Source organism: Anser cygnoides, chromosome 18 (assembly GCF_040182565.1).
Source record: "Anser cygnoides isolate HZ-2024a breed goose chromosome 18, Taihu_goose_T2T_genome, whole genome shotgun sequence".
NCBI lineage: Eukaryota > Metazoa > Chordata > Aves > Anseriformes > Anatidae > Anser > Anser cygnoides.
This window is the reverse complement of record NC_089890.1, coordinates 7,894,092-7,917,389: the sequence shown is the minus strand read 5'-3', so window position 1 is coordinate 7,917,389 and position 23,298 is coordinate 7,894,092. Positions and strand designations below refer to the sequence as shown.

Sequence of the window (23,298 nt, the reverse complement as noted above, 5' to 3'; positions counted from 1 at the left end):
CAGCACCACAGCACCCTGACTTCGTGGCTTCACCCCCTGGCCGGGTTCCCCCACTTTGGGGGTCCCTGGTAGTGCTCCCCCCCTCAGCCCTTGCACTCATCCATCTCCTCCGGGAGCCCCTCGGGGGTCTGGGGGTCAGGGACCCTGGGATGCCGTTACCCCCTTGTCCCCTGAAGCTGGGGGCAGCCGCGGGGCTGGGGGGCTGCTGTGAAATGGGGGGGTGGAGGGGGGGTACTGGGGAGAAGGAGGGGGGATGTGGGGGAGAAGGGGGGGTCCCCAATGCATGCCCGCTGCAGGCACGGGGCGGATACCGCGGGGGGGCGCACCGGGAGCCCCGCTGCCCGTTCCCGGGGCTGGGGGGGGGTCGTGAGCGGCCGGGGCGGAGAAGGGGGGGTCCGGGGGGCGGGCGGGGCGGGGCCGGGCGGGGTTATGTAAGGCGGCGATTACTGGGCCCGGGGCGCGGCGCGATGGGAGCAGCCAGCAGCGGGCCGGGGCCGGGGCCCCGGTGCGACCCCCCCAGGTGCGTGCGGTGGCCCCGGGGGTGCCCCCTCCCGCCCCCGGTTCCCCTTCCCCATCCCAGGGGTGTCCCCCCCCCTCCCGCTGACGGCTGCCCCCGGGTCCGCAGGGCCGCGCTGTGGGGCCGTGGGTACGGGCGCTGCTGCGCCGCGCCGGGTCGGGACCGGCACCGGGGCCGGTACCGGGGCTCGCCCTGGCCGCCGAGGAGCCGCCGCTGCCCGGTTGGCCGCTGCCGCAGCTCGTCTCGCTCTTCCTGCCGGAGTTCCCCGTTCGCCCCTCCGGCCGCCAGCAGCAGCTCAAGGTGCCTGCCCGGGGACCCCCCCCCCACCCCCCGACCTACCGGGGGGCCCGGTGCGTCCGAGCGGGGAGCCCGCACCTCCCGCTGGGGGTCCCGTGCATTAAACGGCGTCCTCCGCCGGGTCCCCTCGCACCCCGGGACGGCTCCCTCTGCTTCCCAGCGGGGTCCCCGAGTGTCCCGTGCGCCCTACCGGGGTCCCCGTGTGTCCCGTGCGCCCTACCGGGGTCCCCGTGCGTACCCGTGCCGTGCCGCCATCCCGTGCCTCTTCGCGGGGTCGCCGCCCGTCTTTACCGGGTTTCCTTGCGCTCCGTACCGGCTCCCCGTGCACCCTACCGGAGCCCCCGACCCTCCTACCGGGTCCCCTTCTCCCCCCACCCGTGTCCACCCGTGTGCCCCACGCCCCCTGTTCCCCAGGTCCCCGTGCGTCCCACGGGGGTACCCACGCGCCCCCCCCAGTCCCTGTGTGCCCTCCCCGGTCCCTGTGTGCCCCCCCCCCTGTGTGCCCCCCCCGGTCCCTGTGTGCCCCCCCCGCCTGCTTTGTGCACCCCCCCCGACGCCCCCCACCTCACCCCATGCAGGACCCCGCTCCCCGTGGAAGCACCCCGCAGCCTGCCCCATGCCGGGCACCCCGCAGCCCGGCTCCGTGGGGGTGCTCAGCTCTAGCTCCCCCCAGATCCTGGGCTTGGTGGCCAAAGGCTCCTTCGGGACCATCCTGAAAGTGCTGGACTGTGGGCGGGAGAAGGTCTGCGCTGTCAAGGTGGGTGCTGCCCTGGGGTCCGGGGGTGCCCGTCCTGCCCCGGCCCCCCCCTCCCCTTCCCCGACACCCCCATCGCCCCCCCAAGGTCATGCCCAAAGTGGAGGTGCTGCGCCGCGACACCCTGAAGCAGTGCAAGGAAGAAGTCAGCATCCAGGTGAGGGGGATCGGAGCAGGGGGGGGATCCCACAGGCTGCAGAGGGAGGGTGGCACAAGTGGGGGCCCCCCCGTGAACCCCCCTACCCCAGGGGCCGCTCACCCTCTCTGCTTTGTGTCCCCAGAGACAGGTCAGGCACCCGTTTGTCCACGGCCTGGGGGACAGCTGGCAGGGCCAGCGCCACCTCTTCATCAGTGAGTGACCATCTGCCCGCGGGCTCACCCTGCCCCCCCCCCCCTTGCCCGCGCACGTGTCCCCGCTGCCCGCACACGTGTCCCCGCACACGCGCGTCCTCCCCCCGCTCTGCACGCTGCCCGCAGGGACCGAGGCGCTCGGCTGCCAGCTCCCAGCCCGCAGCCACCGCGGGGACGGGGACGGGGACGAGCGCAGCGGGGACAAACGGGCTGCTCTGGCCCCCGGGTCTGTCCTGTCACTTCTCCTGTGTCACCACTCTGGTGGCTGTGCCACCGTGGTGCCCGCGTGGGTGCATTCCTGGTGGCTCTGTGCGCCCCAGGGGCTGTGTCACTTTGGTACACGGTGCTTGTGTCACCTTTGTGCCCACGTAGCTATAGTGCTGTAGGGTCCACCGGGACCCTCGCGTCGCTCAGGGACATGCCACCTTTGTGGCCACAGAGCCCGTGTGGCCCTGGTGCCTGTGTCACCTTGGTGTCCCCGTGGCTCTGGAGCCCGCGTCACCATAGTACACGGTCCTGGTGCCCGCAAGGTCCTGGTGCTTGTGCCACTCGCTGCCCATACAGACCCAGCACTCATGTCACCACAAGGCACGGCCCTCGTGGCCACGTGGCCGTGGTGCCCGTGTCACCTCGGTGCCCGTCACAAGGCCGGTGACGTGTCCTGGCAGTGTGCACCTACTGCAGCACCGGGGACCTGCACGCGCTGTGGCGCGCCGCCGGGCGCTTCGCCGAGGCCACCGTCCGCCTCTTCGCCGCCGAGCTGGTGCTGGTGCTGGGTGAGTGGGGGGCTCAGCCCTCCCCGGGGGGGGGCAGCTGCCCGCTGGGTGCCATGGGGGTTGTAGAGGGCATGGCATGGGGAGGGGACCCCCAGCTCTGATGGCTTTGTCTTGTCCCCAGTGTATCTCCACGACCTGGGTATCGTGCACAGAGACGTGAAGGTGGGTGACAGTGGGGCTGCGGGGGCACAGAGGATGGTGGGGGAGTCTCTGCACCCCCTGGCACAAATTGGCCACCCCAGCGCCTGTTTTATTTCAGATGGAGAACATCCTCCTAGATGAGAGAGGTAAGGGTCTGGTGGCACTAGGGTGGGGACACCCCACCCAGGGGGACACCCCATTGTTGGGGACACCCCATTGTTGGGGCCCCATGCGCCATCTCGCCCCGCAGGGCACCTCAAACTCGCCGACTTCGGCCTCTCCCGGCACCTGCGGTGGGGCGAGCGGGCCCACACCATCTGCGGCACCCTGCAGTACATGGGTAAGGGGATGGCAGGGGGTGGTGGTGGGGACGCATCCACCCCAGCCGCTCACCCCCTCATCCCCACAGCCCCGGAGGTGCTGAGCGGGGGCCCCTACAGCCACGCAGCCGACTGGTGGTCCCTGGGAGTCCTGCTCTTTGCCCTGGCCAGCGGGGAGGTGAGCTCTGTGGGGTGCAAGGGGGGGGCTAGGGGCACCCTACAGAGCCCATAAACCTGCTCCTTGCCCCCCAGTTCCCGGTGGCACCAGCGGGGGACCATGTGGCCATGCTGGAGCGCGTCAACCGGAGCAGCTACGCGAGCCCCCCTGCGCTCAGCCCCGCGCTGGCCCGGCTGCTAGCCGAGGTAACCCTCACCCCCCAGGTTGGGGGTCCCCAGCGGGGTCCCCGCTGCTCACCCTCCTCTCTCCTCCCCCAGCTGCTGTGCCACAACCCCCTGCGCCGCCTGCGCTACCTCCACCATTTCCAGGACCACCCTTTCTTCCGGGGGGTGACCTTCGACGCCGACCTCCTGCAGAAGGACCCGGTGGCCGTGGCCGTGGCCCCGCGCCCCCCCGAGCCCCCGTCTCCCACCCCCGACCCCTCCACCTTCGACGACTTCGACTGCGACCTCACCGCCACAGCCCCCCCGGACCGGCCCTGGCCCGGCTGAGCTGCTGCCGCCACCGGACCCCTCGCATCGCTCAGGGACCCCCCCAACCCCCCCCGCGGCAGCGGCTGGGCCCCCGGTGGCGGCCCCCCAGCGCTGTGTGCGTCTCCCCACGGGAGCAATAAACCCGGCACCCTCGGGAACCGCTGCGGATGCTCCCCGGGGGTGGCGGTGCGGGGCCGGGCCCCGTGTGCTCGGGCAGGGGCTGGGGACCGGGAAGGGAACGGGAAGGGGGCGGGGGGCGGCACGGAGCCGGTCCCCCCCCCCCCGGCCCCACGCGTGGCGGCTCCGCGCTGGGCGCCGCGGCCGTTTCCCGCCAGATGGGCGGGGCGTCGCGCGTAGCCACGCCCACTATGTTAATACGGGGCGCGTCACGCCCGTAGCCACGCCCACTTAGCGGTTTGGCCCCGCCCACCCCCGCCCCGGTGACGCGAGAGGCGCGGGACCAATCGGAGCCGCGCGGGGTTTTCAAACGGGCGGCGGCGGCGGCGCGGAGCGGAGCGGGGCCATGCGGGCGGCGCGCGTCCCCGCCGTGAGTGCGGGGCACCGGGAGGGCGGGGGAGGGGGTCCCGGTCCCGGTCCCGGTCCCGGTCCCGGTCCCCCGGTCCCGGTCCCGGTCCCGGTCCCGGTCCCGGTCCCGGTCCCGGTCCCCAGGGGGGTCCCTCCGTGTTCTTATTGCCGGGGGGTGCTCCAGGAATCCCCGTGCGCTGTTGCGCGGGGGCGGTTGGAGGCTCCGTTAGGTCCCGGGGGGGGTTCCGGTGGTGCTGCCGGTGACCCCCCCCCCCCCCTCGATCCCCGGTAAACCCCCGGTAATCCCCCCTCCCCCCCCCCCCCCCAGGCGCAGCGGCGGCCCCTGCAGGAGCTGCGGCTGCAGCCGGGCGCGGAGCGCACCAGCCTCACCCCGCTGCTCCGCCGCCTGCGGCTCAAGGTCGGTGCTGGGGGAGGGGGGGGGATCATAACGGGAGGGGGGGGGGGGAACCGGGGGTGCTGGGGAGCTCGGGGGGGGGCGGCTGGGAGAGCTGGGATTAATGGGGGGGGCAGGTATGGGTGCTGGGGGGGTGGGGAGGTGGCTATGGGGGTGCTGGAGGGGAGGGGCAGGGTGGTCCTGCTCCCCCCCCCATGTCCTGAAGCCCCCCCCCCCCCCCCGTGTCCCGTAGGACCATGACGGCAGCACCCCGGTGTCCTGCACCCGGCCCCCCCCCAGCCGCCTCACCCTGGGGCCCCCCGGCGGTGTTATCCTGCGCCCCCCCAGCCTGGAGCCTCCCAGCGGTGCCCCCCCGGAGCCCACCCCAGGGCCCCCCACCCCACCAGGGTCCCCCAGCCATGTCCCCTTGGGGGCCGAGGCACCGGAGCCCCCCCCTGCTGATACCACACCGGGGTCCCCCAGCGGCCCCCCAGAGCCCCCCAGCAGTGCCGCCTTGGGGCCTGATGCCCCGGACCCCCCAGGTGACACCACCCCAGAGGCCACCCCCCCAGGGACCCCCTGCAGTGCCCCAGGGACCCCCTGCAGCCTTGTTTCAGGACCCTGCTTCCCTGCCCCCCCCAGCAGCACCCCCTTGGTGCCCTATTCCCCTGACCCCTCACTCCCCCTCACCCCTGGCCCCCCCAGCATCATCAGCTCAGCGCCCTGCTCCCCTGACCCCCCTGGCAGCACCACCCCAGGCCCACCCAGCACCATCAGCTCAGCGCCCTGCAGCCCCCGCACCCCCGGCAGCCCCCCCCCGACCCCCCCCGGCAGCCCCAGCCCAGCCTCCTCCTGCGCCCCGGGCCCTCCCGGCACCTCCACCCCGCAGGAGGCTGCCTTCCACGGGTGGCGCGCGGCGCCCGCCGACCTCTCCTGCAGCCCCGTGGGACCCGAGCCCGCGTCTAGCAACGGGGGTATGGGTCTCCCCAATTGCCCCAGCACCCCTGGGACCGCCACGCCCCCAACCCCTGCCCTGCCGGAGCAGAGCCCCCCCCAAAATGAGGCAGCCGAGTTGGAGCCTGCGGGGTCTGAACCAGCGGCCACCCCCATCCCCTCGGCTGAGCCAGCGGCCAGCCCTGTCCCCACGTCGGAGCCGTCCCCGGGGGCCATATCCTGGGCGTTGCCGCTGGTGTGGCTGGAGAGGAGCCTCCACGCCTCGTCCCTGCTGGAGTCCCTGCGGCACAGCCTCCCCCTCTCTGTGCCGCGGCGGGACGTCGGCACCAGCGTCACCCCCGTGCCCACCGTGGCCACGGGCACCAGCGTCACCCCCGTGCCCACCGTGGCCACGGGCACCAGCGTCACCCCTGTGCCCACCATGGCCACGGGCACCAGCGTCACCCCCGTGCCCACCATGGCCATTGGCACCAGCGTCACCCCCGTGCCCACCATGGCCACGGGCACCAGCGTCACCCCGGTGTCCACCGCGGCCATCGGCACCGTCATGACCCCGCGGGAGCGCCACGACAGGAGCACCGGCACAGCCGCACCGGCTCGCGCCAAGGACAGCGCCGCCGAGACCGACTCTCTGCTCTGGCAGTACGTGTCCCCACGGGGGTACGGGGATGTGGCACCCCTGCGGCGTCCCCTCCCCAACCCCTGGGGCTCGCTGTCTCTGTCTCGCCAGCTGTCCCCGGGAGCAGCTGAGGTCCCTGCCGCGGGCGGAGCTGGAGGGGCGGCTGGAGAGCACCCTCATCATCATCGAGGCGCTCTCGCTGCAGCTGCGCGGCTGGCAGGAGAGCCAGCGGCCGCTCCCCGCCGTGGGGCCGGCCGAGCAGCGGGACGCCCACACCCAGACGGACGTCACCCGGCCCCGGGGGGTAAGCGGGGAGCCCTAGGTGGAAGAAAATTGGGGCTGTGTCCCATCACGTGCTGCTCCAGCCGCGTTATCGTGTCTGGCTGCACCACCACGCCGATGAGTTTGCCGTTTTTGAGCCCTTCCCGCAGTCAAATATTGCAGCAGACGCACGGGGAGGGGATGAGCCGGTCCCGTGGGAGCGGGTGGCACAGTGCTTGCAGGGAGATGGGGGGGTGTTGGGGTGCAGAGCCTGCCCTGCCGTGCCCCCTTTTAGGAGGAGCAGATCTACCACGGCCTCTACGTGGAGCTGCGGAGGAAGACCCAGGCTCTGCAGCGGCAGCGGGGCGCCGAGCAGGACCTGGCGCGGGAGCTGGCGCGGGCGGCGGAGGCGATGGTGCGTCGGGGCGCGTGGCAAGCACGTGGGACTCAGCCGGGCACCTTACGTGCCCGGTGCCACCGGTGCTGGCACGTCCTGAGCATCGGTGTCCTCATCCCTTCCCCAGGACGCCTGGGCCGGGCAGGGCCTCCTGCTGCGGAGCCTCACGGAGGGCGCTCTGCAGAGCCTGCGGGACGATCAGGGAGCCCTGGCCCAGGAGGTGAGCACACGCAGCTGGGCTGGCCGCCCCAAATCTGGCCCTTCATGGCATAGGTAGCCAGGGCACCTGGTTTTTTTTTTTGGGCTCCGGGGCTGCTGGAGGCAGCTGGAAGCACCCAGCGCGTGTCTGGAGGCTGCTGGAAGCGGCTCCTCCTGCGCCCAGGCTTGTGCCACAGACGCAGCCTGGGGACATGGGCGAGGGAGCTGGCGCGTGGCAGCTGGAGGCCGTCCCGGTGCTGGCCTCCTCTCAGGGCCTCCTCTCGGGGCTGTTTTCTCTCGCAGCGGGAGCAGGTGAGGGCCCTGGTGTCCCGGTGCGCGGCCGCGCTGCAGGACGTACCCGGCAAGCTGCAGAGCTGCCTGCGGGAGCGGGACGAGGCGCAGCAGCGAGCGGATGAAGCCCTTCGAGCCAAGGAGGAGGTAACGGGGCAGCCCGTGGGGTGCTCAGGAGCTGCCTCTGCAGCCCCCATGTCCCATCCCGTTGATTTGGGAGTCCCACGTCCATCTGTCCATGGGGAACGGGGGGCACGTGCGGCCAGGAGCAGCTGCCCCAGGAGGATGGCTCACCGTGGGAGCTGCCCCGTGGTGAGGCCGTGCCCCGAGCTGTGCCCGTCCCTCCGCAGTGTGATGGCTTTCTGGAGGCTTTCCGTTCCCATGCCAGCGCCCAGATCAGCGCCCGGGACCAGAGCCTGGCGTCCCAGCGAGAGCTGGGTGTGCTGCTGGAAGGTGCCATCCACCAGCAGGTACAGGATGGGTGCAGGTCCCCCAGGTCTCTGCGGGTGCAGCCGCAGCCCCGGTTTGGGCGACGATGCTCTGAGCAGCTCTGCCATGGCCTGGGGCTGGCGCTTGCCTCCCTCTGTTCTCTTCCTTCACCCTCCTCTCCCGCAGGCCTCCCTGGCTGCAGAGGCTCAGCCCTTCCGTGAGTTCGTAGACGTCACCTTTGAAAACCTGCAGGAGGAACGGAGGGCGCTGGACGACGAGGTGAGGGCTGTCCTGGCTGGGCGATGCTTCTCCGGGTACCGCGGTCAGCCCGGCTGCCAGCACCATCCCCTCCTGCCCTGACCCCGTTCCCCCCGGGGCTGTCCCCTCGCAGCGGAAGCAGGTGAGGGCCCTGGTGTCCCGGTGCACGGCCGCGCTGCAGAGCGTACCCGACACGCTGCGGAGCTGCCTGCGGGAGCGGGATGAGGCGCAGCAGCGAGCGGATGAAGCCCTTCGAGCCAAGGAGGAGGTAACGGGGCTGTGTGGTTCTCGGGGGGTTCTCCCTGGGCATGTGGGGGGATTCTATGGGGAAAGGAGTATGAAAATGGCTCGGCGTGGGCTGGGAGCGGTGCTGGAGGAGCAGGGATGAGCCATGTGTCCCTGCAGGCGTCCCACCAGCTGGAGGAGACCTCAGTGGCCCTGCAGGAGGCGGTGGCTCAGGTGGAGCAGCTGACGGTGGCCAATTCACGCCTTGGTGCAGGTAGGGGAACACACGGGGGTGTCAGGATGGGGACCAGGGGGAGGCTGGAGCCGGTCCCCGCGCTCACAGCTCTGCCCCTGCAGACCTGGGCACCCTGATGAAGCAGCTGGCCGGCGTGCAGCAGGAGCGGGACACGCTCCAGCAGGAGAACAAGGACCAGAAGGAGGAGATATCCTGGTGGGTTCCGCACCCCTCCGTCCTCCCCCTGTCCCCAAAATGTCCCCGTGGGGTCCCCTCACCCCCGTCCCATCCTCATCAGGCTGGCGAGGGAGCGGGACGCCCTGCAGCGGGAGCGCGGCGAGCTGAGCCGGGAGCTGCGGGAGGCGGCGGAGTGCCGGGAGGTAGGAGCCTGACGCTGACTGCGCCATCACGTGCCGCTGGGTGGCAGCCGGCCAGGAGCGGGATCAGCCCTCGGCGCTGCCATCCCGCACGTAGGGCCGCTCGCCCGGCGATGCTTCCCGCGGGGGTGCGGCTGCCGGGGATAATTCCCCCCGGCTGCAGTCACGCTGCTTTGCCTTCCCTCGGGCCCGTCCCATGCCCAGGGTGCAAATCCCTGGCCCCTCTGGGGGTTGTTTGCGGGGGACAGAGCTGCCCCTCGTCGGGGTGGGACCACACTGGGGGGGCTGCAGTGGTGTGTCCCCCACTAGCTGTCTATATGCTCACGGCCGTGTCCCCCCGCAGTTCCTCGACCAGGAGAACCGCATGTCCCGCAGGCAGCTGATGGAGGTGGAGGCCAAGCTCAAGTCCACGCTGGCCGAGCTGCAGGAGTGCAGCCTGCAGCACGAGGAGCTGAAGGAGTCCCACCAGTGCCTGCAGTACGGCCCACGCCTATCAGTGCTGCTTGAACCCCTTGTTTTGGGGAAATGGGGCCCCTCGGGGTGGGGTGTGTGGCTCTGGTCGCTGCTGCTCCAGCTGAACCAGTTCCCCAAGTGGAGGGAGGGGTTGTAGGGCAGCCCAAGACCTGCCAGCACCCAGTGCAGTGGGGTTTGCACCCCCTGGGTTGTGGGGGGACCCTGGAGAATGTTCCTGTCCCACCCTAGGGGGGGAGATGCACTGTTCACGCCACCCCCCTCATGCAGGGATGAGCGAGCCGCCCTCCTCAAGGAGCTGGAGAGCACCAAGGCCGAGCTCCTGGACTTGCAGCTCAAGAGGGAGAAGGTCTCCTGGTGCCTGGCAGACATCGCCGAGAGCAAGCTGAGGCTGCAGGAGCTGGCCGACTGCCTGCGAGCTGCCCTGGAAGAGGAGGTAGGTCGGGGCCCTGGGGGGGCAGGAGGACGAACAAGCAGCAGGAGCAGCACCCCGGCACCACGCTCTCCTCCCTCCCGAAGGACGATGACGCCCCGTCGAGGAGCAGAACCTGGACCCCAGCCCCGCGGACGCCCGCCCGCCGCACCCCGTACCGTGCCGGGGACTCCTTCGTGGGCAGCGTCCTGAAAGCGGTGTCGAGGAGAGGTGAGCTCCTCGGGGACCCCCTGGTGGGGGGCTGAGGGCTGGTCCTGTCCCCCCCACCCCTCGCACAGCGCCTCTGCCTTCGCCTCCCACAGATACCGATGAAGCTGTCGGATTTGGGAGCGTACCAAGGATGAAGCCTACCAAGGATAAAATTTTTTCCACGCCAAAGCGAGCAGGTACCGCGGTGTCACACCCTGTGCATCACGGTGGGGCTGCCCCACGTGTTGTTGTCCCCTGTCCCCCCCACCCCAGTGACAAACCCACCCTGCCTGCAGAGCCCGAGGACGGCCTGATGGAGAGGGTGGCGGAGCTGAGGGCTGTGGTCTCCGACCTCTCCTTGCTGAGCACCCGCATTCAGGAGCTGGAGCAGAGCGAGTTCAAGGCGCTGCAGGCCGAGATGTGAGTCTGGGGGGGGGCCGGGGGGTGCTGGGCACGGACAGCACCCCGGGGTGCCTCCCACCCTGGCTCTGAGCAGAGCACTCATCCTAAAGGGCTCCCTGGAGCTGGTGGGCATGGGCTGGCCTCTGCCCTCATGGGCTGGGGGCACCAGGAGGAGATTTGGGTTGTGCCCCCCAAATGCTCAGCCATGCTGTGTGTCCCCCCCCCCAGCTCCGACCTGCAGCTCAAGCTGGAGGAGGTGACGGCCGAGAGCCAGGAGAGGACTGACGCCCAGGCTGCCACCATTGCCAAGCTGAACAAGGCGCTGCGGGGCAAGCTACAGGTGAGCCCCCGCCAAAATTGGGCCAGTGCTCACCCCAGGGCAGAGCCGAACTGGGACGGGGCTGGGATCTGGGACACTGGGAATCTGGGTGACCGGCACCGTGCTGCCCCGTGGGCGCTCCGGGCTCAGATAACCTCAAATGTGAGCAACCCGGTGCCATGGGGCGGGGGGGGGAACGGGACACCGGGCCTGACACCGTTCCCCCCATTTTGTCCCCTGCAGAACGAGAAGGAGCTGCAGGACGTTGTGAAACAGCAGGAAGAGAAGATGCTGCAACTCATCGACAAGAGCGGGGAAGTGATGGTGCGTGTGGGGCCAGGGGGTGCCGGGGGGGTCCTGCCGGCCGTCGGGCCCCCCCTCAGCATCTCCTCCCTCCGCAGAGGCTGAAGGGGGAGGTCTCCCAGCTGAAGCGCTCGCTGCAGCGCGCCGAGACGGAGGCCAAGGTGCTGTGGGAGGAGATGCGGGGCCAGGAGCCCAAGGTGGACGCTGCCCACGTCCAGGAGCGGGTCCTGCTGCGGCAGGAGGTGAGGCCGCGGGGAGCGGGGCCTGAGGAGAGGCCTTGTCCCCACCATGGGGAGGCCTCAGGCCCTGGGGAGACATCGTTCCCCCTCGCTCCCCTCGCAGGTGGACAAACTGCGCTTGCTGCTCCTGGAGAAGGAGGATGAGAACTTGCTGCTCTCAGACAAGTACCTGGAGCAGGTACCGGGAGCCGTGAGGGGTCGTGGCAGCTCCCATCCCCTCTCCCCCGCCCTTCAACACCTTTCCCTGCCATTTAATGCCTCCTGATGGCACCTCTCCCCCTCACCCCCCCCCCACAGGTCCGAGGGCTGGAGCTGAGGCTCCGTCACAGCCAGAAGCTTCTGAGGACCCACGAGGAGATGCAGGAGAAGGTGAAGGAGGTGAGCTGAGCCCTGCCAGGGCGCTCGTCCCTCCTGCGAGCGCAGCACCCCGCGCTAACACCGCTGCTGTCCCCAGGTCCTGTCGTCGCTCCCCGAGGTGCCACCGGGCTGCCAGGAGCTCCCGGGCCTGCTGCGGTACCTGGGCCTGAAGCCGAGCGGTGGCAGCAAGGAAGCCACCGAGCCGCTATAGCCCGTGGTGCGCACCCTTCCTGTTCTTAACTCTGTAATTATTTATTGAGTAAAGTTTTGTTGGCTTTCACCCCGCCGCCTCCCTGTGCCATGCCTGGGACAATTGGCTCCCGCTCCCCACCCCCGGCGCTTGCTCTCAATAAGGCACCGCGTTCCCAAGCCTCGCACCCTGCCGTGCCCGGACTGACCCAGCTTCCCTCCCCGGGGCCCCCCGCTCCTCCTCCTGGCCTAGATTTCCCCCCCCCAAGTTCTGTGTGTTCCCCCCCCAGCTTAGGGGCGTGCGTGGAGGGGATGGGAGGCCGGATGCTGTGCCCCCACATCTGTTGGAGGGGGCCCTATAGCTCCCCCATACAGCATCCCGGGAGGCCAGGACTTCTCCCCCCCCGAAGCCTTAAAGGGGGGCTCCTATAGGGCCCCCCCTATTCCCAGTGCAGCTCCAGCCTCCTCTCCCTCCCTCCCCCTTCCCTACTAGGGCAGCTCCTGCGGGATCTCCCTCCGGCCCTTCCCGGCCCCAAGGATGCTCCCTGCCGCTGCGAGGGCCCCCCCCGCGCCTCCCTCCGCCACCGCTGCCCGAAATAGCTGCGCTCTAACAAGTGCTCTGGTTTTTAATGGCCCCTTTCTCCCGCGGGCGGAGGGGTCACCTTCCCCTGCCCTCTACCACCACCCTGCATCCCTTTATTTGCTGGGGCTGTCTTGGTGGCTCGTGGCACCGCACCCCTCCTCGCTCCCAGGGGCTGGATGTGCCCCCTAGATGTGGGGTGGGGGCTGAAGCGGGGGGGGCACACGCTGCCCGCTCTGGATTAGGGCCGTGCCAGGCTGCTGAGCCCTCCTTTTACGGCGGGGATTCAGCAGAACTCAGCCCTGGCAGCGGGCCCGTGGGGTGAGCGGGGACACCGCTATTGTCCCCACGCCGGCTCCGGGCGGCTCTGCTGGGTGCGGGGGGGCTGCTCCCCTGCAGAGCCCCCCCCCTCCGGCCTGAGGCTGTGCGGGGATGGGGGTGGAGGTGATGCTGGGGGGGAGGCACGGGGGGTCCCCAACACATGGGGGGTCCCCAACACATGGGGGGTGACACATTGGGGTCCCCAGGGGGGGCTCCTTGGAGTGGCACAAGGGGGGGGTCCTGCCCCCGGGGGGGGGCACAGAGGGGTCCCTAATAGCAGCAGAGGCTGGCTCTGGGTGATGTGCTTTGTCACTTCCCCGCACCCAGCAGGAAGTGACAAGGGGGTGGCACGGCTGGCTCCCCGTCCCAAAGGAGGGGGGGCACGCGGCGGGCTCCCCCCCCGGCACAAAGGGGGCGGCACAGACGGGGGGGGGTCCCCAACTCCAGGCTGGCACCGCGGGGTCCCCGACAGCAGCGCGGGGCGGCACCGGAGCGGGGGGGGGGGGGAGCGGGGTTCGGGGCGGGGGGGGGCTCCGGTGTCTCGGCTGCGGTGGCGGGGGGGGGGGGAGGAAGGCGGGGCGGGTTGGGGGGGGGGGGTTGCTGGGGGCCGGTCTTACCGGGTGCCGCCCGCCGGGCCCGCCCCGCCGGTCACGTAGCTCTGCGGCACCGCAGCCCCATTTACCGCGGGGCCGGAGCGCTCAGCCCGCAGTCTGCGCCCGCCGCCGCCACCGGCCCTGCACGGTAACCTTTGGGGGGGGGGGGGGTGGTGGTCCGGGAACGGGGAAATGGGGAGCCGGGGGTGGGGGGGGCTGGAAGGGATGCAGCCGGTGGGAGCGGCAGCCCCGACGGCAGCCCCGTGCGGAGCCGCCGGGACCGCGGAGCCCGTGGGGTGGGTAGGGTTTTTTTTTTTTTTTTGGGGGGGTGGGGGGGGGACTCCGGGGCAGAGTATGGGTATGGGGGGGGCTGAGGGGAGCCTGGGGGCACCCCCCGGACCGGAGCAGCCTCTGTGCAGCCCGGTGGGGACCGGCCCGGGGGCTGCTCGCCGTTCCCACGGTGGCGGTGTCCCCGTCCCCATCCCGGGGCCAGCCCCGTCTCGGGGGGGCCCCATCCCGCGGCGCCCCCAGCCCACCCCCGGGGCAGCGCAGCGTCTGGAGCCTTTCCTCCTCCCCCCACCGCCGGGTAGCCCCATCCCCACGCACCCCCGGCCCGGGCTAGCCCCGGCCCCGCGGTATCTCCATCCCCGGGTGCCCCCCCGGGGGTCCTGCCCCGGCCCCCCCCCCGGAGCTGCTCTCCCTCAAGATGGCTGGGCTGGGGGCGGGCGAGCAGGCACCAAAATGGCTGGGAGCTCCCCGGCATCCTCCACGAGGTCCCGCTTACGCCACGCGGCCTCCCCCGGCACCGGTAGGGCCGTACGCCCCTCGGATGGGGGTCCCGGGGAGGTCCCCGGTCCCCGCAGGGTGCTGGCGCGTGGCGGCCGGGGGGGGGGCCGTGGCGGCGGCGCGTGACTCAGCCCTCGTCCGCCGGCAGGCACCACCACCATGACGCACCAATACCCCGCGCTGACGGCCGAGCAGAAGAAGGAGCTGTCGGACATCGCGCTGCGCATCGTGGCCCCGGGCAAGGGCATTTTGGCCGCCGATGAGTCCGTAGGTCGGTGCACGGGCGGCGGTGGGGTGGGTGGGGAGGGATCCGTCCCTTCCCCACGTCCCCGCTGTGCCGGGGCTGACGGTGCCTCGGGTGCCCGCAGGGAGCATGGCGAAGCGCCTCAACCAGATCGGGGTGGAGAACACGGAGGAGAACCGCCGGCTGTACCGCCAGATCCTCTTCAGCGCCGACAGCCGGGTGAAGAAGTGCATCGGGGGTGTCATCTTCTTCCACGAGACCATGTACCAGAAGGCGGACGACGGCACCCCCTTCGTCCAGATGATCAAAGATAAGGGCATCGTCGTGGGCATCAAGGTGCGGGGGGCGTCCGATGGGTTTGGGGGTGCTCAGAGTACTTGTGGGGTGCTGGTGGGGCTCAGCCCTACCTTCCCTTTCCCTCCGTAGGTGGACAAAGGCGTCGTGCCGCTGGCCGGGACGGATGGGGAGACCACCACGCAGGGTAGGTGCAGCAGGTTGGGGGGTGAGGGTGCGAGGTTGGGGGGGGCCACGGGGCTGACATGCTGCCCGGCAGGTCTGGACGGGCTGTCGGAGCGCTGTGCCCAGTACAAGAAGGACGGGGCCGACTTCGCCAAGTGGCGCTGCGTGCTGAAAATCAGCGACAACACCCCCTCTGCCCTCGCCATCATGGAGAACGCCAACGTCCTGGCCCGCTATGCCAGCATCTGCCAGCAGGTATGGGGTTGCGGCTGGGCACGGCCCCACGGGGCTGGCCGTCGTCCCACAGGACAGGCATTGGCCCGTGGGATGGGCACTGACTCACGAGGCCAGGTATTGCCCCACAGCAATGGGCACGGATCCATGGAGCTCGGTGTTACTGCAGGGCCTGGGTGTTGCCCTGTAGGGATGGGTATTGCCCTGTTGGCTGTTTGTTGACCTGTGGGGCGGGTGTCACCCCATGGAGCCAGGCATTGACCCTCAGGGCTGGGAATCAAGCCAGAGGCTAGGTAACATCTCATGGGGATGGTTCTTGGCATTTAGGACAAGACGTTAGCCCAGGGGGTGGGCATCTCTTGTGGGGTCAGGTGTCACCCATGGGGCTGGGCATCGCTCTCTGGGGCTAGACACCACCACACGGGGCCAGGCATCACCACGTGGAGCTGGGCATCACCCCACAGGCTTGGACATTGCCCACGGGGCCAAGAATTGTTGCTCCTAGGCTGGGCATAACCCCACTGGGCTGGGCATCACCTGTAAGGGTGGACATTGAACCTGGGGCTGGGCATCACCCCCCAAGTCTAGGCACTGCCCCACGTTGCCACGGGGCTGGAGCAATGCCCAAGGGCATCCTCGTGATGGCATCTCACGGGTGTTTGCAGAACGGCATCGTGCCCATCGTGGAGCCGGAGATCCTGCCCGACGGTGACCACGACCTCAAACGGTGCCAGTACGTGACGGAGAAGGTGAGCAGCGGGGCGGGCGGCAGGGCGGGCACCGTGCCACGCCGTGCCGTGCCGTGGGACTCCCCGCTGCCTGTCCCCAGGTGCTGGCAGCCGTCTACAAGGCGCTGAGCGACCACCACGTCTACCTGGAGGGGACCCTGCTGAAGCCCAACATGGTGACCCCCGGCCACTCCTGCCCCACCAAGTACAGCCCCGAGGAGATCGCCATGGCCACCGTCACCGCCCTGCGCCGCACCGTGCCCCCGGCCGTGCCAGGTACCGCCACCAGCACGTGGTGGAAATGGTGGAAATCATGGCAGGGGGATGCCGTGTGGTCCCCTTGGTGCCATATCCCTGCTCTCTGCAGGTGTCACCTTCCTGTCCGGGGGGCAGAGTGAGGAGGAGGCCTCCATCAACCTCAACGCCATCAACACGTGCCCGCTGGTGCGGCCGTGGGCCCTCACCTTCTCCTACGGGCGGGCGCTGCAGGCGTCGGCGCTCAGCGCCTGGCGTGGGCAGAAGGACAACGCCACCGCCGCCACTGAGGAGTTTGTCAAGCGCGCAGAGGTGATGGGGACGGCCCCCGTGGGAGGGGATCCTAAAAGCTGTGTCCCTGTGGGTGGTGGGGGACACCGAGGGCCATGTCCCCATGGGAAGGGGATGCTGATGACTGTGCCCTTGGGATGGGGAACACCAAGAGTCATGTTCCTGTAGGGTGATGGAGGACACCAAGGGCCATGTCCCACAGGCTGACAGGAGACACCGAGGGCTGTGCCCCACAGCAGGGGGGATGCCGAGGACCACGTCCCCATTAGGGGCACACTGATGGCTGTCTCCATGTGGGACAGGGGGCAGCGAGGGCTGCGTCCCCATAGGGGAATGGGGGATGCCAAGAGCCAGGTTCCTGCAGGAACCTTCCCTGTGGGAAGGGGGATGCCAAAAGCCACGTCCCATGTGGTGATGGGGAACACGAGGGTTGTACCCAGTGGGATGGGGCACACGAGGGCCATGTCCGTGTGGGATGGGGCACAGCAGGGCCACGTCCCCATGGGATGGGGCACACAGAGGGCCGTGTCCCCGCAGGCTGACGCTTCCTCTCCCCACAGGTGAACGGGCTGGCTGCGCTGGGCAAGTACGAGGGCAGCGGGGACGACTCGGGGGCCGCCGGGCAGTCCCTCTACGTGGCCAACCACGCGTACTGAGCCTCCGCCGGGCCCTGCCGGCCCCCCCTGCCCCCGGACCCCCCGCCACTGCTCACACCCCGCTTCCACCCCAGCCACCCAGGGGAAGCCGCCAGGCGGGTCGGGGACGGCGGCCCCACGCGGATGAAGGGGAGGCCTGGCTCAGCTGTCCACGGCTTGGGGGGGGGCTCCGGCCAGGCCAGGCCAAGGGTTTGGGGAGCCCCCGGCCGCGTGGGGGGGCAGGAGGGGAGGCCTGGGGGTGCCCCTGCCCCGCCGTAGCTTCTTCGCAGTGCCGCCCTCGGGGCCGCGTGTGTCGTGTTGTCGTGTGCACCCCGTGTACCAAATAGCCTAAACAACGAATAAACGGTAGAGACAGCGCCGCGACGCCTCCTCCTCCTCGCTGCCATCGCTGCCGTGAGCTGTGCCCGGTCTCAGCCTGGATTGGGGCTGGGGTGGGGGGGGGGGGTGTGGAGCCACCATGTGCCCGTTCCCAGCCCCGTTCCCCCGTTTTGGCTCAGGGGGGGCGCCCATGGGTGGGCATCGCCCCCCTCAGCACCCATCGCCCCCCTCAGCACCTGTAGCCCCCCCCAGCACCCATTGCCCTCCCTCAGCACCCATAGCCCCCCTCAGCACCCATAGCCCCCCCCAGCACCCATGGCCCCCCTCAGCACCCATTACCTCCCCCTCAGCACCCATTGCCCCCCTCAGCACCCATGGCCCCCCTCAGCACTCATTACCTCCCCCTCAGCACCCATGCCCCCCCTCAGCACCCATGGCCCCCCTTCAGCACCTGTAGCCCCCCCCAGCACCCATAGCCTCCCCTCAGCACCCATTGCCCCCCTCAGCACCCATTGCCCCCCCCAGCACCCATAGCCTCCCCTCAGCACCTGTAGCCCCCCCAGCACCCATTGCCCTCCCTCAGCACCCATTGCCCCCCTCAGCACCCATTGCCTCCCCCTCAGCACCCATCGCCCCCCCTCAGCACCCATGGCCCCCCTTCAGCACCTGTAGCCCCCTCAGCACCCATAGCCCCCCTCAGCACCTGTAGCCCCCCCTCAGCACCCATTGCCCCCCTCAGCACCCATTACCTCCCCCTCAGCACCCATGGCCCCCCCTCCGCACCCATGGCCCCCCCCCAGCACCCATTGCCCCCCTCAGCACCCATGGCCCCCCCTCAGCAGCCATTCCCCACCCCCAGCACCCATGGCCCCCCTCAGCACCCATCGCCCCCCTCAGCACCTGTAGCCCCCCCCAGCACCCATTGCCCTCCCTCAGCACCCATGGCCCCCCCTCAGCACCCATTACCTCCCCCTCAGCACCCATTGCCCCCCTCAGCACCCATGGCCCCCCTTCAGCACCTGTAGCCCCCCCAGCACCCATAGCCTCCCCTCAGCACCCATGGCCCCCCCTCAGCACCCATGCCCCCCCCCAGCACCCATGCCCCCCCTCAGCACCCATGGCCCCCCTCAGCACCCATTCCCCCCCCCCAGCACCCATGCCCCCCCTCAGCACCCATCGCCCCCCCCCAGCACCCATGGCCCACCCAAGCAGCACCTAGCTCCCGAGTCCCGCCTCCTTGCTCGCCGATTGGCTCCGGCGCACGCCCGTCTGGCCTCATCCCCGCGCCTATTGGCTGTCTTGAGGGAGGTGAGCCCTTTGACTGGCTGGGCCGGGCTCAGGCCCCGCCCCCCCCGGTTGTACCGGGCAGAGAAGATGGCGGCGGCCGCGGCGGCGGCGGCGGACGAAGCAGGTACCGGGAGAGGCGGGCGGGGGCAGGGCGCGGCCCGGAGCCCCCCGGAGCCGCCCCCCGGGGCCCGGTTCGGGCTCTGAGCGCTGTCCCCGCAGAGCGCTCCCGGGGCCGCCGGGCCGCGCTGTGCTTCGCCGCCATCGCCGTGCTGCTGGGGCTGCCGCTCTGGTGGAGGACGACCGAGACGTACCGGGCCGCGCTGCCCTACGCGGGGATCGCAGCCCTGGGCCGGCTGCCGGTGAGGAGGGGGGCGGGTGCGGGCCCGGGGGGAGGCTGCCCGGTGCTCCCCCGGTATTCCCAGGTGGCCCCCGGTGGTCCCCGGTATCCCCCCGGTATCCTCCCCGGTGGTCCCCGGTATCCTTCCAGTGTCTCCCGGTGGTCCTCCATTGGGGCCCACGGTATTCGTCCTGGTATCCCCCCCAGTAGCCCTCCCGGTGGTCCCCGGTATCCCCTCGGTGGTCCCCCGGTGGTCCCCGGTATCCTTCCAGTGTCTCCCGGTGTTTCCCCCGGTGGTCTTCCATTGGGGCCCACGGTATTCCTCCTGGTATCCCCCCCGGTGGCCCCCCGGTATCCCCCCCAGTGGCCCACCGGTGGTCCCCGGGATCCCCCCCGGTGCTCCCCGGTATCCCCCTCGGTATCCTCCCCGGTGGTCCCCGGTATCCCCCCCGGTGACACCCGGTGCCCAGTTCCAGCTCGCCGTCCCCGTCTCCGTGGTCTTCACCCCGGGCTCGGTGCCCGCCGACCTGCCAAGGCAGCTGCCGTACCGGGACGTGCGGGAGGAGCCGGTTCCCGTTGGCTGTAAGACCCCCACCGGCCGGCGTTGCCCCCGGCCCGGCTCTCAGGAGCGCTGTGGGCCTGGAGGTTCACACGATTTTTTTCTCATTTTCGGTTATTTTTTTCCCCAACAGCAAGAACCGACGTGGCGGCCCGCTACGAGGAGGTCTACCGCAGCATCACGGCCAGGGAGGCGGCGGCGCTGGGTGCAGCTACCCCACGAGGTAGTGGGGTGAGGGATTGGGGGGGCTGCACGAGGCAATGGGGTGAGGGATCGGGGGCTGCCCATGGCTCCTAGCACCACGTACGGTGGTTCTCCGTCCTTTGGGGGCCTCAGCCAAGCTCTGCTGCCCGTGCAGGAGCAGGTTTCTTGTTCTGAGGGTGGCTTAGCAGAAAATGGCTTCGCAGCCCTATGGGATGGGGAATGGAGCAAAACTCCCAGTCCCGCTAATGGTTCTGTCTTCCTCAGAGGCCGATGCCGCTCTGCACGCGCTGCAGGACGCCTCGCCGGGCTCTCTGACCGTGTACGTGGTCCCTGAAAGCTCTTCTCTGCTGCCTCAGGTAGGAGCACCCTGCGGTGCCCGTCCCTGTGCTCCTGCTGCCCCTGTGGGATGCTGCGGCTCTGGGGCAGGTTGGCGTGGAGGAAAGCCCCGGTTCTCCACGCTCTCTGCCGTACAGGGATGCAGAGATGCAGGTGACCTCGCAAAAAAGGCCTGCAAAACCCCAGGGAGAAACAGGGAGCGCTGGGATCGGGGAGGTTTGTGGGGCTGTGTCCCTTGAAGGTGCCCTGTGGGGCAGAGCTCCCTCCCCGAGCTGTTGTGGGTGGCACCGGGCTTTTTGGCGCGTTGGCAGAGCCAGCCCCGCTCCCGGCCCTCACCACCACGCCTTCCCCAGGGCACCAACGTCTACATGGGGAAGCACCGCAGCGCCCTGGTGAGGGCCGGGCAGGGCCTGGCCGCCCTCCGTGCCCGCCTCCAGCAGCTCACGCGGGTCATGTCCTTCACGGCCAGCTCCATCGCTGCCGCCCTCGCAGACCGCGTCCCCGACGGCCAGCTCGGCCCCGACGCCCGGCGGCACTTGAAATCCAGCCTGGGTACGGACGTGCGCCCCAGCCCCCTGCCCTTTGGGAAGGCCAGCTGGCTCCTCGGGGGGGGGGAAGACGCTGTTCTTGGTGTCCCTGCAGCATCTCGGGATGTCTTCTGGGGTGACAGGCCCCCAGGGTTTTCCCTTTCCCCTTGCTGGTTGCTGGGGGATGGGGTCCATGCTGTGGTCAGTGCGTGCTGGGCCACCAGAGTGTGGCCCCATGTTGAGGAGGGCCAGGGAGAAGGGGCTCAGGTCCTGCGGCTCCTGGGAGCTCCGTCGTGGCCACTTGCCCGGTTTTGGCATCACAAAAGGGTGGCCGTGGCCGAGCCGGTGCCTCATGGGGCCTGGGTGCTCCGCAGGGTACGAGATCACCTTCAGCCTGCTGAACCCCGACCCCAAGTCCCACGACGTGGACTGGGACATCGAGGGTGCCGTCAACCGCTACGTGCAGCCCGTCCTGGACAAGCTGAGCGTGGTGGCCAACTTCTCAGTTGATTCGCAGGTGAGGGCTAGGAGAGGCGATGGGGAGAGCCCGGCCGCGGCCTTGCCGGGTGCCCTGGGACGCGCTTCTCTGCCAGCAGCACCTGTGTCAACTCCCTGCAGATCCTGTACTACGCCGTGCTCGGGGTGACGCCGCGCTTTGACAAGGAGTCCTCCAGCTTCCTCCTGAGTGCTCACAGCCTCCCGCACGTCATCAACCCCGTGGAGGCCCGGCTGGGTGAGCTCCCAGCCCCACTCTCACAGGATCGGGCTCTGCTGGGTTTGGGGCAGCCGTGCCTACACCCTCACCTTTCCCTCCCCGCAGCACTGTGAGCTGCCAGCCCCGACGGGAGTGGGGCTGAGACCCGCCAGGCTGGGTGCAATGCTCGGGGCTTGCTGCTTAAGGAGAAGCAGGGCTGGGCTCTCTTACCCATCCCTGTGGGCCAGGGGAGTTTTTTGACTCAGTCCCGCTTTAGGCTCCAGCGCTGCCTCGCTCTACCCCGTGCTGAACTTCTTGCTGTACGTGCCGGAGCGCTCCCACTCCCCCCTCTACATCCAGGACAAGGACGGAGCCCCAGTGCCCACCAATGCCTTCCACAGCCCCCGCTGGGGCGGCATCATGGTACGGGGCCCTGGTTCTGGCAGGGCTCAGGCTCCCCATCTGCAGCAAGTGCTGGCGGCACTGCCCCAGGCGTGCCTCGCTGACGTGCTTTCCTGCAGATTTACAACATTGAAGCCCCCGCTTCCCCCCAAGCCTCCCTCCCGCTGCATGTGGACGTGGACATGGTGCGAGTGATGGAGGTTTTCCTGGCCCAGCTCCGGTGAGGATGCGCTCTTCCCCACCCTGACCTCTGTGCTCTCCTGATCCACGTGCACATTGGTGGGGACGAAGCAAGCTGTGCCAGAGCCCAGCGGCTCGTCTGGGGGGCTGAGAATGGCTTTTTGTGGCCTTGTTGCTGACCACCGACCAGCCCTGCTCCCTGTTGCCTCTCCTGATGTGGGAGGTTGGTCTTGTGGGAGGCCGTCAGGTGTGGCCTGAGCCCTGTCGGGACTGAATGCACCAGAGGGGGAAGAGCAGGGAGCGCGGGCAGGACTGCGGGTTCGTGACACGGTCTGGGACCTTCTCCCTCTGCTCCCAGGTTACTCTTCGGGATATCTCGGGAGGAGCTGCCCCCCGAGTTCCAGGTAGAGAGCCCAGGCAACGAGGGGCTGGCCGACTGGGAGCTGGACCGCCTGCTCTGGGCCCACACGGTGGAGAACATCGCCACCGTGGCCACCACCTTGACCTCGCTGGCCCAGCTGCTGGATCAGATCAGTAACATCGTTATCAAAGACGACGTCGCCTCTGAGGTAGGGCTGGGGTACCCCGGGGAGCGGAGGGGGCCAGGAGTTGCTGTCCCTGTGTGGAGGTGTGGGGTGCTGCCTGGGCCTGGGGGCTGACTGAGGTCCCCAGGTGTTTATCTGTGGTCCCAGGCCTCGTGTCCTGGTCCTCTGGGGCCAGGGACTGACCGTCTGTGCTGCTCCCACGCAGGTATACCGCGCGGTGGCCTCGGTGCAGGACGCCATGGCGGAGCTGGCTGAGGGCCGCCTGCGCTCCGCTTTCCAGGCCAGCAAGGAAGCCGTCACCTCCTCGGAGCGGGCCTTCTTCGACCCGTCCCTCCTCCATCTCCTCTACTTCCCCGACGACCAGAAGTTCGCCATCTACATCCCCCTCTTCTTACCCATGGCCGTTCCCATCCTCCTCTCCCTGGCCAAGATCCTGCGGGAGGCCAGGCAGCGCAAGAAGGAGCCCACCAAAATGGACTGAGCCCGACCCCGCGGTGCCCTGCCTCGGGGCTGGGGCTGTCCCTACCTCGTGGAGCGCGCTGCCGTGGCCCCGTGGCGCGCGCAGAGCCAGGCCTTGGCCCGGCAGGACTGAGGGCCCGGATGCAGGAGTGGGAAGAACGGCTGCTTTCGGGGTGGGAGATGCTCTGGGTCAGGGCCCTGTGCCCTCCACTCGAAGGTGCTGCTTGCACCCCTCTTCCTGAGACCGGAGGTGGGGGAGAGAGGGGGCTCCCTGCATGCACCCCCTGGTCCTGCGCCGTGTTCAGAGCGAGCTGATGTACAAATAAAGAACCCCCCTGGCGTGCAGGGGGCTGGCGTGGGGCTCTGCCTAGCTCTTTATTTGGGGGGGGGGGGGGGGGGTCTGCGTCCTGGTTTATAGGGTATTTAGCCCA

At 69.9% G+C, this 23,298-nt stretch overlaps 4 protein-coding genes across 4 annotated transcripts; all 4 read left to right on the top strand.

The window, feature by feature from the left end:
- Nucleotides 1–452: 452 nt before the first annotated feature.
- On the top strand, nucleotides 453–4,103 carry RSKR (ribosomal protein S6 kinase related). Its single transcript, XM_066979487.1, is given in 13 exon segments — nucleotides 453–495; nucleotides 498–520; nucleotides 626–817; nucleotides 1,488–1,571; nucleotides 1,657–1,725; nucleotides 1,850–1,919; nucleotides 2,588–2,695; nucleotides 2,817–2,857; nucleotides 2,955–2,982; nucleotides 3,087–3,176; nucleotides 3,246–3,334; nucleotides 3,409–3,519; nucleotides 3,592–4,103. Coding segments are annotated over 13 exon segments (1,167 nt in total). The 5' UTR covers nucleotides 453–467; the 3' UTR covers nucleotides 3,826–4,103.
- A 137-nt stretch (nucleotides 4,104–4,240) lies between these two features.
- Nucleotides 4,241–11,963, top strand: SPAG5 (sperm associated antigen 5). Its single transcript, XM_066979486.1, has 24 exons — nucleotides 4,241–4,354; nucleotides 4,661–4,750; nucleotides 4,980–6,322; nucleotides 6,411–6,603; nucleotides 6,856–6,975; nucleotides 7,085–7,177; nucleotides 7,459–7,593; nucleotides 7,797–7,916; nucleotides 8,062–8,154; nucleotides 8,267–8,401; nucleotides 8,539–8,632; nucleotides 8,716–8,809; nucleotides 8,892–8,973; nucleotides 9,314–9,447; nucleotides 9,712–9,877; nucleotides 9,961–10,084; nucleotides 10,177–10,260; nucleotides 10,360–10,483; nucleotides 10,694–10,805; nucleotides 11,028–11,108; nucleotides 11,186–11,329; nucleotides 11,430–11,504; nucleotides 11,624–11,704; nucleotides 11,781–11,963. The coding sequence occupies exons 1-24, from the start codon at nucleotides 4,331–4,333 to the stop codon at nucleotides 11,892–11,894; spliced, it is 3,855 nt and encodes a 1,284-aa protein (XP_066835587.1). The 5' UTR covers nucleotides 4,241–4,330; the 3' UTR covers nucleotides 11,895–11,963.
- A 1,393-nt stretch (nucleotides 11,964–13,356) lies between these two features.
- ALDOC (aldolase, fructose-bisphosphate C) lies at nucleotides 13,357–17,378 on the top strand. Its single transcript, XM_066979488.1, has 9 exons — nucleotides 13,357–13,514; nucleotides 14,301–14,423; nucleotides 14,521–14,732; nucleotides 14,823–14,877; nucleotides 14,950–15,110; nucleotides 15,755–15,838; nucleotides 15,919–16,093; nucleotides 16,185–16,384; nucleotides 16,924–17,378. Exons 2-9 carry the CDS (start codon nucleotides 14,312–14,314, stop codon nucleotides 17,017–17,019), a joined length of 1,095 nt encoding a protein of 364 aa, XP_066835589.1. The 5' UTR covers nucleotides 13,357–13,514; nucleotides 14,301–14,311; the 3' UTR covers nucleotides 17,020–17,378.
- Nucleotides 17,379–18,632: 1,254 nt separating this feature from the next.
- PIGS (phosphatidylinositol glycan anchor biosynthesis class S) lies at nucleotides 18,633–23,227 on the top strand. Its single transcript, XM_048068221.2, has 12 exons — nucleotides 18,633–18,748; nucleotides 18,844–18,983; nucleotides 19,432–19,543; nucleotides 19,654–19,743; nucleotides 19,989–20,080; nucleotides 20,414–20,612; nucleotides 20,962–21,104; nucleotides 21,206–21,320; nucleotides 21,559–21,704; nucleotides 21,803–21,903; nucleotides 22,222–22,432; nucleotides 22,614–23,227. The coding sequence occupies exons 1-12, from the start codon at nucleotides 18,712–18,714 to the stop codon at nucleotides 22,887–22,889; spliced, it is 1,662 nt and encodes a 553-aa protein (XP_047924178.1). The 5' UTR covers nucleotides 18,633–18,711; the 3' UTR covers nucleotides 22,890–23,227.
- Nucleotides 23,228–23,298: the final 71 nt, after the last annotated feature.

Bases quoted from the DNA above. Each gene is read 5' to 3' on its own strand.
- SPAG5 (XM_066979486.1), top strand. From the start codon at position 4,331: ATGCGGGCGGCGCGCGTCCCCGCC. The intron at 7,178-7,458 runs GTGAGCACACGC...TTTCTCTCGCAG, and splicing joins AGGGAGCCCTGGCCCAGGAG to CGGGAGCAGGTGAGGGCCCT. The intron at 10,085-10,176 runs GTGAGCTCCTCG...CGCCTCCCACAG, and splicing joins GAAAGCGGTGTCGAGGAGAG to ATACCGATGAAGCTGTCGGA.
- ALDOC (XM_066979488.1), top strand. From the start codon at position 14,312: ATGACGCACCAATACCCCGCGCTGACGGCCGAGCAGAAGAAGGAGCTG. The intron at 14,878-14,949 runs GTAGGTGCAGCA...GCTGCCCGGCAG, and splicing joins TGGGGAGACCACCACGCAGG to GTCTGGACGGGCTGTCGGAG. The intron at 15,839-15,918 runs GTGAGCAGCGGG...GCCTGTCCCCAG, and splicing joins GCCAGTACGTGACGGAGAAG to GTGCTGGCAGCCGTCTACAA.
- PIGS (XM_048068221.2), top strand. From the start codon at position 18,712: ATGGCGGCGGCCGCGGCGGCGGCGGCGGACGAAGCAG. The intron at 19,744-19,988 runs GTAGTGGGGTGA...TGTCTTCCTCAG, and splicing joins GGGTGCAGCTACCCCACGAG to AGGCCGATGCCGCTCTGCAC. The intron at 21,105-21,205 runs GTGAGGGCTAGG...AACTCCCTGCAG, and splicing joins ACTTCTCAGTTGATTCGCAG to ATCCTGTACTACGCCGTGCT.